We start from the raw sequence: 16983 nt of genomic DNA on the forward strand, positions 1-16983 counted from the left end.
AGCCAGCCGGGCCTGCCGATCACCACCGCCCCTCCTGCCCCAGTCCGTGGCAGGGCGCCTGCCCACGACTTCATGCTGGGGGGCAGGCGGGCGGGGCGGCCCCCACCCCGGCCCTCAGCCCACAGTAGGGCCCCAGGGCGCAGCTGAGGCACTGGGGCGAGGGGGGCCCTGGAGGTGTCCAGAACCAGGGTTCAAATCCCAGCTCCACCTGAGGCAATGGCTGGGCCCCGGGGCTGCCCCACCGGCCACCCCTGCGGGTGGGTGAGCGTATTCTGCGACTTCACGTGCGTGATGATGCCACGGTGGGCTCCGCACACTGTAGCCCTCTCTTCCACGAAACGTGGAAGGTCTGGGGGTGCCTGGAGCCAAGGGAAGGGGGACACTGCTCCGGAGAGCACCAGGCGCCGGCCCCCACCCTACCTGCCCGCCGTGCTCCCCCTTCAAAGGCTGCGCCCCGCCGACGCAGCTGGGGTGCTCGGGTTTCGACCGATGCCAGACCTGATAGCGTCCCCTCCTGGGCCGCTGGCCACGCGGGCAGTCTCACTGCACCCTGGCAGCCCCTCCCTGTCCCGCGGCTCGGCTGCCCCCTCCTCCCTGGGCCTTAGTTCCCGCGGCCTGAGCCCGCCTGCTTCCCGGGGCTCCGAAGAGTGCTGCCCTCAGGCGAGACGTGGGCACACTCAGAGGTCCTGGAGAAGTGGCCGACTGGGGGCAGAGCTGGGTCTGGGCTGCCCACACCACCGCTGAGAGGTGCTCAGGCCCCCAGTCTCCCGGTGGGGAGACAACATCTACTGGTCCCGCTCCCACGGCTGCAGAGACACGGAGGCCAGCTGCTGCTCTGACTCTCCTGCTGTACCCAGGGACCCGGGCAGAGGCCGGGACTTGCCCGAGGGCACAGTGCTGGTCAGTGGGCAGCCAGGATGTGACGCCCAGCAGTGGCTCGGGGCCCCTCTCTCCCAGGGATCTGCCCCCAGAATTAGCACCTGCTCACGGAGGACCCCTCGCCCCGCTGGGTCACGTGACCCCTCACGTGGAGCTAGACAGTGATGTGCTCACGGTCACAGCCTGTGCAGGGCAGGGCAGGGCCACCCCGAGGGGGCCTGGAGGGAGAGGTCACCCTCACAGCCCTCAGTCGGGGAGGACTTGGCCTGGCTGGAGGTCCCAGTGGTGCCCACCTAGCTCCCCACGCACTGAGGACGACGAAGGAAGGTTTCCTCGTCTGAGGGGTGAGTCCCGGGAGGCCCCAGCCCTGCCAGCGTCCCCTCCAAAGGGCCGAGTACCCATGGGAGCGGCCAGCCCGGGGCCTGGTACCAGCAGGTGCTCGTGAAGGCCCTTCCTGCTCCCCTTGGACTGGACTGGGCTGGGCGCGGGGCCTCTGCCTGAAGTCCTTGCTGGGAGCCCACCCTGTGACCTACGGTGGCCTCAGCCAGGTGGTACCGCCTCCCTGGTGAGATGGGGTGCAGGGCAGGGGTGGGGCTAAACGAGAGTGGGGCCCGGAGCCTGGCGCATGGTGGGGTGTCGGGGACGGTTCCCAGGGGAGCTTCCTGACGGTGCCGCAGCAGCGTCAGCTGCCCCCGCCCCATTCCCAGCTCCGGGGGGATGGCGGCCAGGCCCGGACTGTCCCTGCCCACCTAGCCCGCAGCTGTCGCCCTGACGGCTGCCTGGCCTGACGTCTGGGACCCTGTGAGGGCTGCCGTGGGGTGGCTGCCACCACTGTTGCCGGCACCCATGCTGGCGCTGGATTGGGCCTGCCCGCTGCCCAGCACGGCCACCACGCACAGGCCCGGCGGGTCCACAGCATCCTTCTCTGCCCGGGGCCCTTGGCTCCAGGGCTTACCAGGCCCAAGTCATCTGATTACGAGCCATCCCTGTTAATATTTTTAATGCCATTGTTGCAAATTAAAGCATAATACACCGATCACCAGGGTAAAAGGGAGGCCTCTGCGTCCACCTGGAGGCCAGATAAAGGGACTCTGGAACGTGTGTTCATCCTGCAGATGTCTTTAAAAGCTCTGATACCCGCTCAGCCCGTCAGCTCTGCCACCTCACCCTTTTCTGAGTAGGGCCAGGTCGGGCTGCAGGGTGGGGTGCCTTGAGGCACAGGGGGCAGAGGAGCCAGGGCGGGGCTTGCTGGGCTCGAGAGAGGCCCGGCTGCAGGCACAAGGCCTGGGGACGCCTGGTGTTGGGATGCAGGGCCAAACCCCCCAGCCTGCCTTCTGCCCCGAAGCACTGGCCTGGCACCCGCTGCTCCCAGACACCCCTGGGCGCCCTTCCTGGACTCGGCTGCCCAAGGACTCCCGGACTCTCTCAAGGCCCAGGAGACCCGAGGGGCCACCGAGCCTGACCTAAGGGCCTGACACTTTGTGGACCCCCTCAGCCCAACGGGTCCCTCCCCTAGCCCTGCTCTCGGCAGGAGCCCTGGCAATTCCCGACATCGCCCTTGGGAACAGATCTGGGAGGGTGGGGGGACCCCAGGAAATCACAGAGACCAGCGGAACGGGCGGCACCACGGGGCATTTATTGGCGACTGCCAAGCGCTGGCCGCCAGCCGGGCAGCCTGGGGGACACCGGCCACCAGCTGTGGAGCCGAAGCCCATTCCTGCACGGTGCTGTCCCCTGGCGGGGGTTGCGGGGGCTCCGGGGAGAGCCTGGAGGTGGAGGCACATGTGGCCCTGTGGCCCCCGGGCCTGGGCAAGGTGCCCTGGGGCGGCCGGCGGGCACTCAGGGAGACTGGACCATGCGCTTGTGGGTGTCGAAGACGTAGCGCTTGAAAGACAAACTGAGAGCCACGTGCTGGACGGGCTCTGGCTGCCCGGCCTCCTCCCCTCGGCCGGCGCGGCCCCGCTTCTTGAGGGTGGGTGTCAAGATCTTCTTGGACTCGGGGCTGAGGCCACCTGCGTGAGGCACAGAGGGAGAGCCTGTCACTCTGCCACCCGCCACCATAGACGGCACGTGTGCTGGCCCAGCTCCATCGTGCCCCACGACTCAGCAACGCCCTACACCCTCTGTGGCGGAGCCGGGACCCCAGTGCCACCTTGGGCTCGCCCCCCTGCCTCCCCAACCAGCATTCCGGGCCCCTCGCCGCACTGGTCCACGCCACCAGCCCGGCTGGCTTGGAGCTCAGCATGGCTCCCACCTGGCTCTCCCGGTCCCCTGCCCGCCCACCCACCCAGCACTCAGGCCCCTGTGGGCCGCCCCGCCCTCGGTGCTCTAAGCGGCCCCGCCGTTCCCGGCACATTCATCCTAAGTCTCAACCCCGAGACTTGGCACTTGAGGCCCCCCCGGGCTCGGCACTCTCCAACAGCCCCTGGAGATGCTCTCCCCGCCCTGCTGTGTGCCCGGGTGGTGACCTCTGCAGACGGCACCACGGTTCTGCCAAAGGACCTCAGTGGATCGGAGGGCGGAGGGAGGGAGAAGTGGGGCGACGGTCCCACTCTCTGGCCAGAGCTCCTGTTGGGGTCCTCCTCCCTGGGCGCTGGCAGACGCTGTCCCCCTAACCCCGGGCGGGGGTGGAGCGGCCCCCACGGCTCACTGGCTCCTTTCAGCACCCACGCCTCGGTACAGACCCTCTGTCCACTCCCTCCAGCCGAACGACCGAGCGGAAATCTGCTTCCTGCTGACACCCTAACGCCCACCCGACCCTTCCAGCCCCATCGTCCACTGCTTTCGTGCTTTCCCGGCAGCCTTGAGGAACCCACGGCCGTCCCCGGGCCCCCCTCTGTCTATGCTGTTCCTCCTGCCTGGGACGCCCTTCCCCGCGTCCAACACCAGGCTGCGGTGCCCTTTCTCTGGGGCTTGTCTTTACGAGGCGTCTGCTTGGGGGCAGCACGAGGCAGTCTCTCCGTGGGCTGCCGGCCAGGGTGAGGCTACTTGGTTACCCCGAGCATATGGGCCGAGGCTCTGGCCAGGCCCCAGACTAGCTCTGCACCAGCGGGCACCCCAGAACAAGCCGCTCCCCCTCTGTGAGTCCCACAACCCTGCTGGGAGCAGGCTGGCAGGGCTGGGGTGAGGGTGAGCCTGGATGGACCAGGTGGTGTGCAGACTCCACACCCTAGTGAGGGGCACCAGCCCACACCCGCTCACCAAACGAGGGTCCTGGCAGGCCGCTGTGTCCCCAGAGAGGGCACTCACTTCTAATCCACACACAGAGGCTCCACTGGCCAGGAGACCTAACGGCTGGGCGTCCGGAGCCGGTGGGAAGTTGGGATGGGCACGAGGCGGTGGACCGCCCCCTGCACACCCGGTGCACCTACTGTGCCTTTGCCGTCATGTGAGGGGTGTCCTCCCGGGCCCAGTCTCGCCTGGGCGCTGGCTTGCTCTCAAGAAGAGTGGCCAGCGGAAGCTCACGTCGCGCTTCAGTGCAGGGAGGATCCTGGCCGTCCCGTCCCCCGGGCCCTCCACGCACTTGAGGAGAACGGAGCCCTGAGGAGGGCGATGCCTCATGTGAGGCCCCACAGTCAGCTGGGAAGAGCCAGGATTTGAACTCTGGTCCACATCTGGTCGCAAATGTGGGCTGCCGCCACCCAGCCCATCGCTCGGGGTGTCCACCCGAAACGGGCTCTGGACAACGGCTCTGCAGAGGAAGCAAGCCCGGAAGAGCACTGGGTATTGCCCTGCAGCTGCTGGATGTTTAGAAAGGTGACCAGGAGGCTGGCTCAAGGGACAACCGCAGAGTCAGCGGGGACGGCCCTGCTCGCTGCATGAGGGACTTGGTCTCCCTCTCCACCGCCCACCTCAAAGCCTGCGTTCCCTGGGGAGGCGGGGCTCTCGGCGGACGGGGCTCCAGGATGCTGGGGCCAAGGGGAGCCTCCCTCCTGCTGGGCAGCCTGGTGTCAGATCGAAGGCCCCACGCCCGCCGCTGGGGTCGGGCGTGGGGCGTGGGAAAGGCCCCGGGGCAGCCCTCAGGCCAGTGCCAGTCCTGCAGGTATGTCTGACTCCCCGGCCTTCCTTCTGCAAGGAGGCGGCTGGCACCAGACCCTGACAAATGCACGGGCAGCCCGTCCCCCTCTGGTGCCAGGAGGTCTGATGGCTGAAGAGGCGCGGGGCTCCCCGGCGTCTGCGCCGGGCTGGGGAGACAGGCGTGGCCCAATCGGCGGTCCATCTCGCCCGCGATGGCTCTCGTTACACAGAGCGCATACCTCGCGCGGCCCAAAGCAGGCAGAGCTGGAAAATCTATCTGGCGCTGGCGAGGACGAGGCCATTTAATTGTTTTTCTGAGATGGCCGCCTTGTTTCCCTCTGCTCCGTTGTGGGGTGGCCTGAATGCCGACCAGCGGAGACCGTCTGCTGGGGCAGCCAGGCTGTGGGGATGCGTGGCGATACCACTGGGGGCCACCTTGTTGTGTGGTGGCCTTTCCCCTCAGCCAAGCGGCAAGTGGTGTGAAGCGAGGGCAGGTCAGGGTGTCGGGTGGTCATTGCCTGAAAACCTTCACAGAATTCTCCAGGCCTGGGAGACGATGGTGGGCCTGCCCGCCAGACTTTGGCCCGAGAAGGGACAGGCAGTAAACGAGGCAGCAAGGTAGGCAGACAGCCACCAGGGCCACCAGGGAAATAACGCCGAGGGCTAGCTTCTCCAGGAAGAACCGGGGCGGGACCGGGGGGACCTGGGGCTGGAGATCAGGGGCCGGCCACATGGAGATGCCGGGTGAGGGTCTGCAGGCAGAGAGCCTGAGCGCCAAGTCCTGGGTGGGGTGGGCATGGTGCTCGAGAACAGAGAGCACATATGGCCACGTGCTGGTGGGGCTGCAGGGCCGGGGCTCTGGGCTAACCGTGTCCACGAGGCACCGCGTGGGCTGGGCCCGTGGGAGCCCAGACAGGGAGGGTCTCAGGCCCTTGCTCGCCCCCAGGGAGGCCGCGGATTCTGCCGCCGCCGTTGCAGCAAGCATCCCTGCTCTGCATCCCTGCCGCCCGGCCCCGCACAGGAGGCCTCCGTGGCGCTGCCCCGGGGGACCACTGTGCTGGTCTTCTCCCTAGTCCCACCCCCAGGGGCGGAGGGGCCGCGCTGAGGCACGTGTGGCTGTCCCGGCTTGGTTCCACCCACGGGACAGAGTCTCTCCTCTTGCTTGGCATCCAAGGTCCTGAGTGTCACCCAGCGGGTGCCTCCCTGTATACTCTGCCACATCACGGGCTCCCTGCTCCAGCCAGCAGACATAAAGCAGAGCCTCTGAACCCGCTCCGTTTACCTGGAACACTCTCCCCGGCCCTCTCTGTCTGGCCAACTCCTACTCAGCCACTGCCCCACGGGAAGGCTTCCCCGCCCCTGCCCTGGCTGGCGGGATCACTGCTGGAGCCCCATTTCGCAGGAGTTTTGCTTTGTGTCTGCTCCCCAGCGGCCTGTGTGGGAGTTAGGGCCCAGGCACAGGGCCTGGCCTGCGGGTACAGGGAGGATTTGCTGGACGAAGACGCAGAGAATGAGTGGGGTCTCGAGTGGGTGTGCAGGGCGAGGAAGGGAAACCCACCAGCAGAGCTGTGCCTCCAGGACCAGAAAAACTCGTCTGCATGCCTGCGGCCCAGAAGCTGGGTCTAGAGAGCAGGCCCCCGCCCCACGTGACCTGGAGCCTGGTGGGGTGGGCATGAGGGTAGAGTTGCTGCAGGTTTCAAGTTCACGCTGTCCCCGTGATCCCACGGGGCTCACAGGCGTCCCTGCTTTTTCTCCCTAACCCTCAGGATTCTTGGAGCCCAGCGGCCCCGCTCCACCCCCCGACCAGCCCAGACCCCGGGATGTGGTGGGGAGGGCTGGCGTGACCCTGGGGGTGACGCTGCTACCCGTGGCTTCCCTTGGGGACACTCTCCCAGGGCCGGGCTGGCCTTTCTCACCGAGCGCCAGCTCCACACAAAGGCACAATGGGCTGGAGGCTGCTGGGCCCTGGCTGGGGCTCGGGTAATCAAGGAAGAATGCGGGCAGCGCGCTGTTTCCCAAGCCCTGGCCGTGGGTGCCGCCCTGACACGGCCATCAAAGCCGGCAGATTGCCCCCAACTGCTGGCCTCGCTTTCATGCTGGGGCCCGACTGGAAGAGCGGCCTCCACGCTGGTGGGCGGCTTGCACCCTCCAGGGGGAACCGAGCCCTGCAGGCAGCTCGGGGTCACTGGCCCCCGCGGTGGCCCCTCAGAGCTGTGCCAGCTCCCGCCATTCCAGCACGCCCCCTCCCGCAGCAGGCAGCCTTGGAGAGAGCAGAAATGCAGGGCGGGGAGGGAGCCGGGGCACAGGGGGGCCCTTTGGGGGGTCAGCATCCCGGGGATGACGGGTGGCTGAGGGGCACAGAGGGGCACAGCCAGCAGCTGGGCTGGGGGCTGGATGGTCGGGAAGGGCCTTGAATTCAGCCACAGCCGACTCTGGACTGGATGCCCGCCCTGGGGGCAGTGTGGCTGAGGTCCCTCGAACTGGGCCTGGGCTGAGCTTGGCTCCGATGGAGCCGGCACGGCGGAGAGGCCCGAGGAGGACAGGCAGCCTGGTTTTCAGCGACACGCCCAGAGGCGAGTGTGGTACGGGGCAGGCCTAGCGGGTGAGGGAGAGCCGGGCTGGCGACCAGAGCTGGCGCGAGGACTGGCCGCTGGGGCAGAGAAGGACCGGCCGCTCGGGCAGCCGGGGCGCCGGTCGGCTCCCTTCCTGCTGACCCTCCTGAACTTTGGGGTCTTCTGGGGTGACGGCAGCTTTGGAACCCCTGCCGTGGCTTTGCAGGCCTGGTTTTTCGCGCTCATCCTCGGGAGCCGGGAGCGTGGCTGGCTTGGGGGGGACAGCTGCCTGGTTTTCCCTCCTTTCTCTTCCTGCTATGGATCCCATATGTAAACAGAGATGCAATTTGCTTTAAAAAGATAAGGTGATTAAGTTTTTATCAGACGTGTGCTCCGCTGTCCCCGCAACAAAGGGAATTAGGAGAGGCGGGCGACAGACAGGCCCTTCCTTGGAGCTGGCCCCGTCTGAGGCCTTCAGCGCACACTCCACGGGCTCCACGCGGCCCCTTTGATGGGCGGAGACGAGGCGGTGGGCGCCCGCACCCCCATTTTGATGTCTTAATGTTGCTTAATTCCTCCTTTAATTTATATTAAGCTTCTTAGCAGCAATGATGAATTCTTCAAAAACAAAAAAGGGCCCTTTGCAGAAATCTTTCCCACACCATGTAAATTGAAATTATAAGGCAGCCAAGGCTTTGGAGACTGGGGGCGTGCGGGGAGTGAAAACCAGGGCGTTGTGTGGAAGGAAGGATTTTGTTTTAAGGCAAGAAACAAAGCGATTCTGAAATAGGAAATGACTTGGTCTTGAGAATCAGAGGCTCACCTACAGGGTGACGGCCCGGGCACAGGAGCATCCCTTGTCACTTGGAAGGGGTGCAGCTGGTGCGGGGCTGCTGGGGGTTGTGACGAGCCCCATGCCGCCCAGCGTCGGCTCCCACTGCTCCTCGGGCTGGGGCCACACCCCCTCAGGTGGCTGGGGGGCGGGGGGCCCCTGGGGCGGGTGCTCGGGGCAGCCAGGGCTCACCACCTCTCACCCAGGGCTGCTCCCGGGGCGCGGCATCCCCCAGGACCCCTGCCTCGGCACCCCACAGGCCCCGCAGGAGCAGGCCCTGCACTGGCCTCCTGGCAGGAGCCTCCAGGCCCTCTTGCCAGCTCTCTCTTCTGATCTGGCCTTGGGTCGGCTGCCAGAGATCCTTCCAGAACAAAGACCTGATCATCCCTCTCGGCTCAGAAACCTCCAGCCGCTCCTCAGGCAGGTGTCCAAATTCCTCTAACCAGGCCCTCGCCAAGCGCCTCCGGCACACCCCGTGCTTCCTCACTCACCCACGCGCCCCCGCCCCGCCCTGGCTCTGCACTGGTGCCCCCTCAGCCTGAGGTGTCCACGAGGCCCGTCCACCTGGCAAACCCCACCCCTGCTCGTGTCTCAGCGGAGCTTAGCGTATGGCTCTGGCTCCTCTGAAGCCTTCCAGGCCTCCCTCCTCCAGGACCACTGAGGCCCTCTACACTGTCCCACGTCCAGAACCTGTGTGCCCAGGAGACGGGGTGCAGCCTGCAGCCATGCCAGCATTTCCAGGAAGGGGGACCCTGGCCACCTGGCATACCTGCCCTGTCTCATCTGCCAGGGCAGGGCCCCGGCAGCGCCCACGCCCCGGGAATCAGAGCCGCCCACCTGTCCGCCTGGCTCCCGTCACCCTCCCACAGCTAACAGCCGAGCCAGGCACTGGGGGAGGCAGAACGCGCTGGCCCCCTCGGCACGTGGGGACCTGGACGCTGGACAGGTGCGAGCAGACGGTCCCGGGGGTGGCGACTGCACACAGGGGATGGGCTACGAGCCCCAGGAGTGAGGGCTGTCCGGGCAGGGTGGGACCCTGCTGACCGCGACCCAAGGCCGGCGCTGCCCTGCCTCAGTGGCAGTGCTAGGGGGAGCCCTTCCGGCTAGCCCTCGGGCTGAGGTCTGACCAAGTCTCCGGGCGGGGAAGGCCGCCTGGAGCACGGGGCCTGGGCCCGGCCAGGTCGCCCCTGCCACCACCGTCACCGCAACCACTTAGCTGGCGCTCTCCTCGACACGCCGCCCAGCCAGGAGCGTTCAGCGTCTCCTGCAAGCCTCCAGATGTCCTTTCCAGGCACAGGAGGTGACTGTCCAGGTCACACAGCTAGTCAGGCCCATGGCCTTACAAAGCCACGCCCTCTGCCGCCTGGCTCGGGCCTGGCCAGCCCAGCACCCTGCTGCTTCTCGCTGGGTACGCAGCTGAAGGGCCGGGCGGGGCACAGGGGTGGGGAGGAAAGGGCACAAGGCAGGGGAACGACTGGGGGTGCCCTGCCCGGGCAGCGTGGGCCGGCCCCATGGGGACTGTCTCCAGGTACTTCCAGGGACGAGGCCGCAGTGCCTCCGTGCTCTGGGTCTCAACGGGACTGCTGGGACTCCTCGCACACTGCCTGCAGATGCTGAAGGTGGACTCCACGGCGGGCGGGGGGCAGGTGGGTGTGAAGGGCAGAGACCATCTTCCGTGAGGCACACCTGGCGCAGACGGCCAGAGGATGGGCACAGCCAGCTCTCCACGGTCACGAGGACCCCGACAGCGACCCCGGCTAACGTCCATGGGCCCCAACCACGTGCAGGCACTGCTCCCGCTGCCTCAGGAGAGCAGGGCCCTCGACCTCACGCCGTGTTCCGGGGGGACTCTGCACACAAGGAGGCCGGCACGAGGTCGTCAGCAGCGAGCGCGAGGTCACAGCCAAGACGCAGTGGGCTGAGCTCCAGGGCCCTGCACCCGGGCCTGGGCCTGGCCCGCGACCTCACCCCTAACCGACCAAGGCTCTCCCAGGGCAGAGCCTGGATCCCAGAGCCCGGCCCAGGAAGGAGGAGAGAAGCACTTTGCGTGCCTCGCCTCTCACGAGCAGCCTGCAGGTGCGCCGTCCGTGCCACCATCCACAGGCGGAAGCTGAGGCCCGGGGCTGTGAAGGACTCACCCAAGGTCACGTGGCTAGCGGCAGAGAAGTGACCTAAGCCCTCAGGATTCGGGGACGCAGCTCCGAGCCCACAGCCCGGTGCGGACGTGGTGGCCTTACCGGCCTGCTCTCAGCAGAGGCGTCCTCCTGGCTCGGCACGAGGGATTCGGGGCTAAGGTACGTGAGGGCCCTGCCTTCAGGAGCCCACGCTGCTCCTGGACGCCCGACCTGCCCCCACGGACTGCGAGGACTCACCCCTCCTGCCGGGGCCTCCTCCGCGGACCTCCCCTGGAGGCTGGCGAGGGAGGGCACGGGTCCCGGTGGCCCCAAGGACACTGTCCCCACAGTGAGGAAGCTGAATTTTAACACTGCAAACACCCCCTGAATGCGTACACTCTTTAGCAGCAGTTAATCTTCAATTAAAGTACCGAGGGCAGAAACCAAGATCACTGGTGTAAAACGTAGAGCTTATGGACAATAAAAGTCTTCCTCATAGTGCTTTTCTTAAAAAAAATTCCACATATTAAAAATGTCCTTTTTATGACTCGGGAAAAAAGCCCTCACCCAGAATCACGAAGGGGCACAAAGGTCCGGGGAGCAGTCGCCTCCCAGGGCCCGTGTGCGGCAGCGTGATTACATATCAGCCCCGTTTCCAGTGCGCTGGGAGCGGCGGTGCCAGGGCTGGCGGTCCTCTCCGGTGACAGGGAAGGGCGGGGGGCGAGCCTCTGGTCCCCATCCACACTCTTGCTTCAACAGCCGCAGGCTCCGGCAGTTTACCGCTCCCTGACCTGCAGCCTGCAGCCGGGGCGAGCACGGCTGCCCCCCCTGCACGGGCACGCGGGACCGCGAGCGCAGGCACAGCCCCTCACAGGCAGAGCCGGGCCTGCAAGCGCCTGGCGGGCTCAGGGGAGGCAGGTGTGAGGGCTGACTGCCCCCTGACCCACCAACACCAGCGTGCCGCCGAGGCTGGCTCGACGCTACTGCATCGCTACGTCATCCGTCCGACAGCCGTCTGCCATGTGTCCAGCAGGTACCAGCGGGAGAGCCCTGCGCCGGCTCCCTCCATGGCAGCCCTCACGCCCACGTGGCCACGTGGGTCCCCAGCCCGCAGTGCAGGGCCAGGCACAGAGCAGGTGCTGCAGGCGGCATCACCGCCCGATTCTCACCGCATTCTGCTCCTTCCCCTCCCCGCAATGTGCACTGTCCTTGTCCCGGGGCTCCCTGAAGGCGCAATGGGGACGGAGCACCCGCCTGGCTCGGCACTGCCCCCCGCAACTGCTGACAGGCTGGCGTGGACCCTCACACACCGGCATGTGTCCCCCTCCTTCCAAAACTCCCTCCCAGGCTCTGCCCTGGGCGGGATTTAGTCTGTCTGTGGCTCAGCTCTCTCGTTGCGGCTAGGGGGCAGGGCATATGCTACATGTGGGGAGCCTGTCCCCGAGTCTGAGGAGGGCCCAGCCTCAGCTCAGAGCAGCTCCAACCAGGCGTCTCTCTGCCCTCAGGGGCCTAGGCCCGGGGTGGGGAGGACAGTGCCAGGGGACCTGAGCTGGTGTCCGTGGCTGTCTCTGCACCAGTATGACACATGCGGATCACAGCACGTGTACCCAAGGATGGCTGGCCCTGCACCACCGTCAGCCAGGGGTGGGTCGCCGGCTCAGGAGAGGCAGCTCCACTGGGCACCTGGGGACGGCCCCCAGATCCCAGTGTCCGTGATGGGAAGTGGGCCGCACGAGCAGGGAGCAGCCCCTCCCTGGAAGAGGCGGCGAGCGGCCTCAGGGAGCCTGGAGCGGACAGGCTCCGTGGACGTGCCCTGCCTTCCCAGCCCTGGAAACAAGGCTTCCTCCTCTCTGCTTTTTCCAGTAAAGCTCGAGGGGTCTTAAATGCCAGGGGCCCACGTTGCCCGTACCAGGGGGTGAGCGCCATGCGCTGCTCTGAGCACACAGACGTGCTCCTGTGTCTGGTCTGGCCTGGTCTTCGTGCCTGTCTCTGCCTCTCCACCCTGGGTCACCCCTTCCTCCTGAAGCCAGGCCCCCCAATCACTTCTGCCCCTGCCCCTCCCAAGGCGGCCCAGGAGGTCTTCTGGGGGCTCCATCGGACTCCGTCCGCCGCCCCTTGGGGGAACCCCGGCCTCCTCAGGCGTCCAGGCGTCCCGCACGCCAGCCCCCAGTGTCCCCCCAGCCCCCTGCTTTGGGCCGCAGGAGCGCGCCCTCCCGAGCAGAGCCAACGTTCCTTCCGCCTGGGACAGCCTTCCCCAGGCCGTCTCCCCCGCCCCCTTCAAGGCCGAGTTCAGGGCCGCCTCCTCTGAGAAGGCTTCCTCCCTAGCTAGGCCTGGCGGACACGTCTCTGTGCCCACGGCATTTCTGAAATACATGAGTGACTCACAACCTTCAGGTTCAGGACGCCGGACACGCGGTTCTGCATTACTAGCTTGTCCGGAAAAGCCAGAGGACCTACCCTCATGTTCCCACCCCGCGGCAGTGGGGGGGCGGCCGTGACAGCTCCTCTGTGGCCTGTGCCGGGCCCGTTGGCTCCACTCATTTCTGTCACCCGCCCGTCCCTGGAGGCACCCGAGTTGGTGACCCGGCAGGGTAGGCATCTGAGCTTCAGCCCCTGTCCCAGCCCCCCAGGCCCAGGGCCGGGCTCCAGTGCTGGCTGTGCCCACCGGACAGGGCTCGGTCCAGGCTGCAGCGCCTGGAAGGGCACAGGCTGTCCCTCTTGGTCCCCCGCAGGAATCAGCAGGAACGGCCAAGAGCCCGGCTGTGCACGGATCAGCGGTATGGCTTCACGCGAGCGTTCTGCCTCTCGGTGCCTGTCTCCTCATCCAAAAAATGGGGCAACAGTACAATGCACTCTACAAGGTTGTCGTAACGCGCATGTTGAGTTAACATGACACAACGCTTAGGACGGTGTCCAGCACAAAGCAAGTCTACACAGCATGAACCACTTATTATCACACCACGATCGCCACCGCTGGGGTGTCCACCGGGCACGCGTGACAGCACCAGGCCCTGCTCTAGGTGTGGGGACACAGCCGTGTACGGGTTACCTCTGCCAGGGCACACACAACCGACACGTGAAGGACAGAGGGATGAGCACAGGGGGTGCAGCACAGCGACGGGTGATGTGCTGAGTCCTGGGGCGGCGGGCGTGAGAGGGGGTTTTGCTCAGGACCCACGTGGGGCAGGAGGGAGCTGGGGAGGAGCTGGGGGCTATGCAAACCCATCCCTGTCTCCACGACAGGCAGTGGCCCTCAGGAGGCAGCAGGGGCCCCATCGGACCCCTCGCTGGCTTCCTCCTGTGGACGCTATGGGCTGGACCGACGCCCCTCCAGCGCTAGGCTGGGGCGGCAGCGGGAAAAAAAATAACAGTTATTTTTTCTCTCTCCCTCTTCCCTCGTTTTCTAGGTTCATCCTAGTGTGGCTGTGAGGGTACGGAGGGAGAGAGGGCAGGAGTTGAGAGCGGCAGGAATTTATGAGCTCAGAGAGCGGCTGCCTTTGGTGGGGTGGGGGGAGGGGGCTCCCTTTGCCAAAACAATATTTAATTTTTTTAAAGGCGGCTACAAAGCCATGATTAAGCTCAGGGCCCTAAAACAAGCCCATAAAATCGAAAAATATTTATCTGGAAGGGTAGCAAGTCCAATAAAAGTTTTATGAATGTTTTACAACTGCCCTGTCAGGAAGCTGGCCTCTCACTCACCCCCCTTCTGTGAAAACACAACACACACACAAGCACTCACGGGCACAGACTCACACTCGCGGGCACGGGCACACATTCGTGGACACACGCTCAGACACACCTGCACAGATGTACGGCCCATGCAGCTCCCGCTGGCCCGGGGCTCTCAGGTGGACCTGGGGCTGCGGGGAGAGGACTCCGACCGGGGACCAGCCTGCACACCTCAGCTTTGGCACGCGCCCTCCTCCTGTGCCGCGGGCCCTGCTGGCGGCTGCAGTGTCTGCCCTTGGCAGGCAAGGCCCCAGGTCCTCCTGTGGACTCTGTGTGGTGGGGAAGTTGCACCCCGTTTTCCCAGGAGGGTCACCTCAAGGTCCAGCAGTTTGAAGGCAGCTTCCAATGTCTCTCCTCTGGCAGCCCCAGGGGCCACCGGAAGGCCAAAGACTGCCAGGTTTGTTATTCTTCATAATCCGGGAAGTGGGTGTCGGGAGCCCCGCTTTAGAAGAAAAAACTGACATGCAAGGGCCTTGCCTAAGGTGAGCCAGGCAATGGCTGCAGAGTCATAAGCTCAGCCTGGCTCTAGTGGCTTCCCCTGTCCTGAGGTAGGGGACAAAGGCCCCGCCGACCTCTCCTGCTGCATCTCCCACCGGGCGTTTGCACGCACCTGCCCCCACCCCCGGCCACCCCGGTGACTGTGAGTCGCGGGCCGGTCTCACACGATGCTGCTTCCTCACAGGTGCTCCGGGCTCCTCCAGACCGAGGAAGCTGCGCCTTCCCTGTCACCTGCCCGCGTCCTCCCCAGCTCCCGGCCTGTCTGGAGGTACGGAGCCCGGAAGGGCAGGGAGCAGCAACTTCTCCTGCCCCTGCGTCCCCAGTCCGAGCTGAGCCGAGCGCGCAGCACAGGGCGGGGAGTGGCGTGTGAAGGAGCCGGACTCGGGTGGCTCCTCCGAGGTCCCCACTGGCCCTGGGCCGCCCGTCCTGCCTCAGAGAAATCACCCACCACCGGGGGCAAGGCCCAGCCCAGGGGCCAATTTCCAGCCGTGGACCACAGAAGAGACGGGCCCCTGGGCAGGGGCGGGGCGTCAGAACAAGGCATACGCAGGCGCTTCCAGATGCCTGCTCATCCGTCCTCGCACACTCCCCCTCCTGAGGGAACGTGACAGCCTCAAGACTGTGACACGACCTCCTGGGGACCTTACTCCAAGTTACAGATGGGAAGTGGCTGCCTGCAGAATCGGACAGAGCATACCAGGGGCCCAGTTTCTGATTAAACGCCGGGGTTTCGCTTCACCCCCGGCTCTGCTCCGCAGGGGAGGATTCCCGCAGAGGCCTGATACTTAGGGCTGACCCTGGGCCTCCAAGAAACCAGGCCGAGGACAAGCTGCTCTGAAAGCCCAACGGCTGCATCCTTTGAGTGGCGAGAGACAGGCCATGGGGGAGGCGCGGGCTGGAGGGATGAGGGTGGAGGAGAGGCGGGCAGGGCCTCACTCCATTCCAGGACGAGACAAGCAGGCCTCCTGGTGCCCACCCGGGGAAACGCTGTGAAGCAGGGAGACGTGGAAACCACCCACCCGTGCTCACACAGGTGACAGTTGCCCGGGCTGCGGGACAACACACAGCAGTCAGGTGAGTCAACTAGGACCCCGCCGGGGGCGCAGGTTCTGAAACGGAAGCAGCAAGGGCTCTAGCACCCCTGGGTCAGTGCGAGACCAAAAACGGAGCCACTGAAACCGCAGCAACGCCACCTCTGTTAGGGACACAACCTCAGGCAGGGAGAGTACAGGGACGCACGGGGAGGGGGTGTCACCTGTGGGAGAGCGGTGGGGCTCTCGCGTCGTCTGCAGGATTCTAGTGTTTGAGAGAGAGACAGAGAGAGACAGAGACGCCTGAGCATGTGAGGGGACATTCACGTCTGTTTGATCTTGCTGCTTTCAGGGGTGTCTCTTCTGTGCGGCCAAAGTTTTCCCAGGTTAAAAACAAAATCAAATACTGATTAAAAGAAAGAGAAAGAGGCACAGGGGACCCACCGGGGATAGGGTGAGAGCTGTCGTGTGGCCCTAGGTGCTGCCACCGCAACGCCGCCCGAGACAGGCCAGAGACTTGCGGAGACTCCCCGCTGGGACCCCCGGGAAACAGCACGGTGTCTGAGAGCCGTGATGGAGAAGCAGTGAGCGCCGTGGGGACGCGGACGGGCGGACCTCAGCCGGGGTCAGGGCAGGGAAGGAGGATACTCCTCAGCCCCCGGTTCCTCGTGCTGGAACTAGGTCCCAGGCCCGCTAGGCACACGCCAATGGCCTCTTCCTGGGGGCCCTGCCCTCGCCGGGGCCACGGGGAGGCCCTGGCACGGCCCATGTGGGTGACGAGGGACCACGCCCAGGGTGCGGCTGCTCGGCAGATGGTTTCTGTACACTGTGCCGTGTTTATGTTAATTGCAGATATTTTTAACGTATTGTGTTACTCCATCCGTCTTGGTGAACGGTCCGTCTTGTAAAATTCTTTTAATGATGTTATTTTTTCTTGCCTATCTTCATCATCTACAATTATTTATAATATCATTGTCTTTGTTTCAAATACTGGGTATAAACATTGTTGTAACAGTTCTTCGATGGGGTTCATATAATTTTTACAATTGCTTTGAAATGCTTCAATGGCCAAAGGGGAGGAGGGTTGGCCATTCTTTTGGGGGAGAAAAGACACCCCAAGTGCTCCCTGCGCTTGGCGAAGGTCCCCCTCCATCAGGCTGGCTTCCAGGAGAGGCAGCGGTGGGTGGCTGGCAGCCGGAGCTGGCTCTGCACTGGGTTTCAGAGCTGCTTACCCACGGACGGGGTGGGGTGAAAGCCACAAGGGCCACTGTCGGGTGAGACGCCAGTGAGAGAGACGGATGGTCTGTTTTCATTTTATAGAGATTTTCTGA

The 16983-nt window shown here is 65.2% G+C and overlaps 1 protein-coding gene across 1 annotated transcript in view; it reads right to left on the reverse strand.

Moving 5' to 3' along the window:
- Positions 1 to 1460: 1460 nt before the first annotated feature.
- EEFSEC (eukaryotic elongation factor, selenocysteine-tRNA specific) overlaps positions 1461 to 16983 on the reverse strand; it is a 150967-nt gene continuing 135444 nt past the window's right edge. Inside the window, exon 7 of the mRNA XM_060023162.1 lies at positions 1461 to 2891. Coding sequence (XP_059879145.1) covers positions 2719 to 2891 — 173 coding nt within the window. The 3' untranslated portion in view covers positions 1461 to 2718. The remainder of the gene's footprint in view (positions 2892 to 16983) is intronic.

Source organism: Delphinus delphis, chromosome 10 (genome assembly GCF_949987515.2).
Source record: "Delphinus delphis chromosome 10, mDelDel1.2, whole genome shotgun sequence".
NCBI lineage: Eukaryota > Metazoa > Chordata > Mammalia > Artiodactyla > Delphinidae > Delphinus > Delphinus delphis.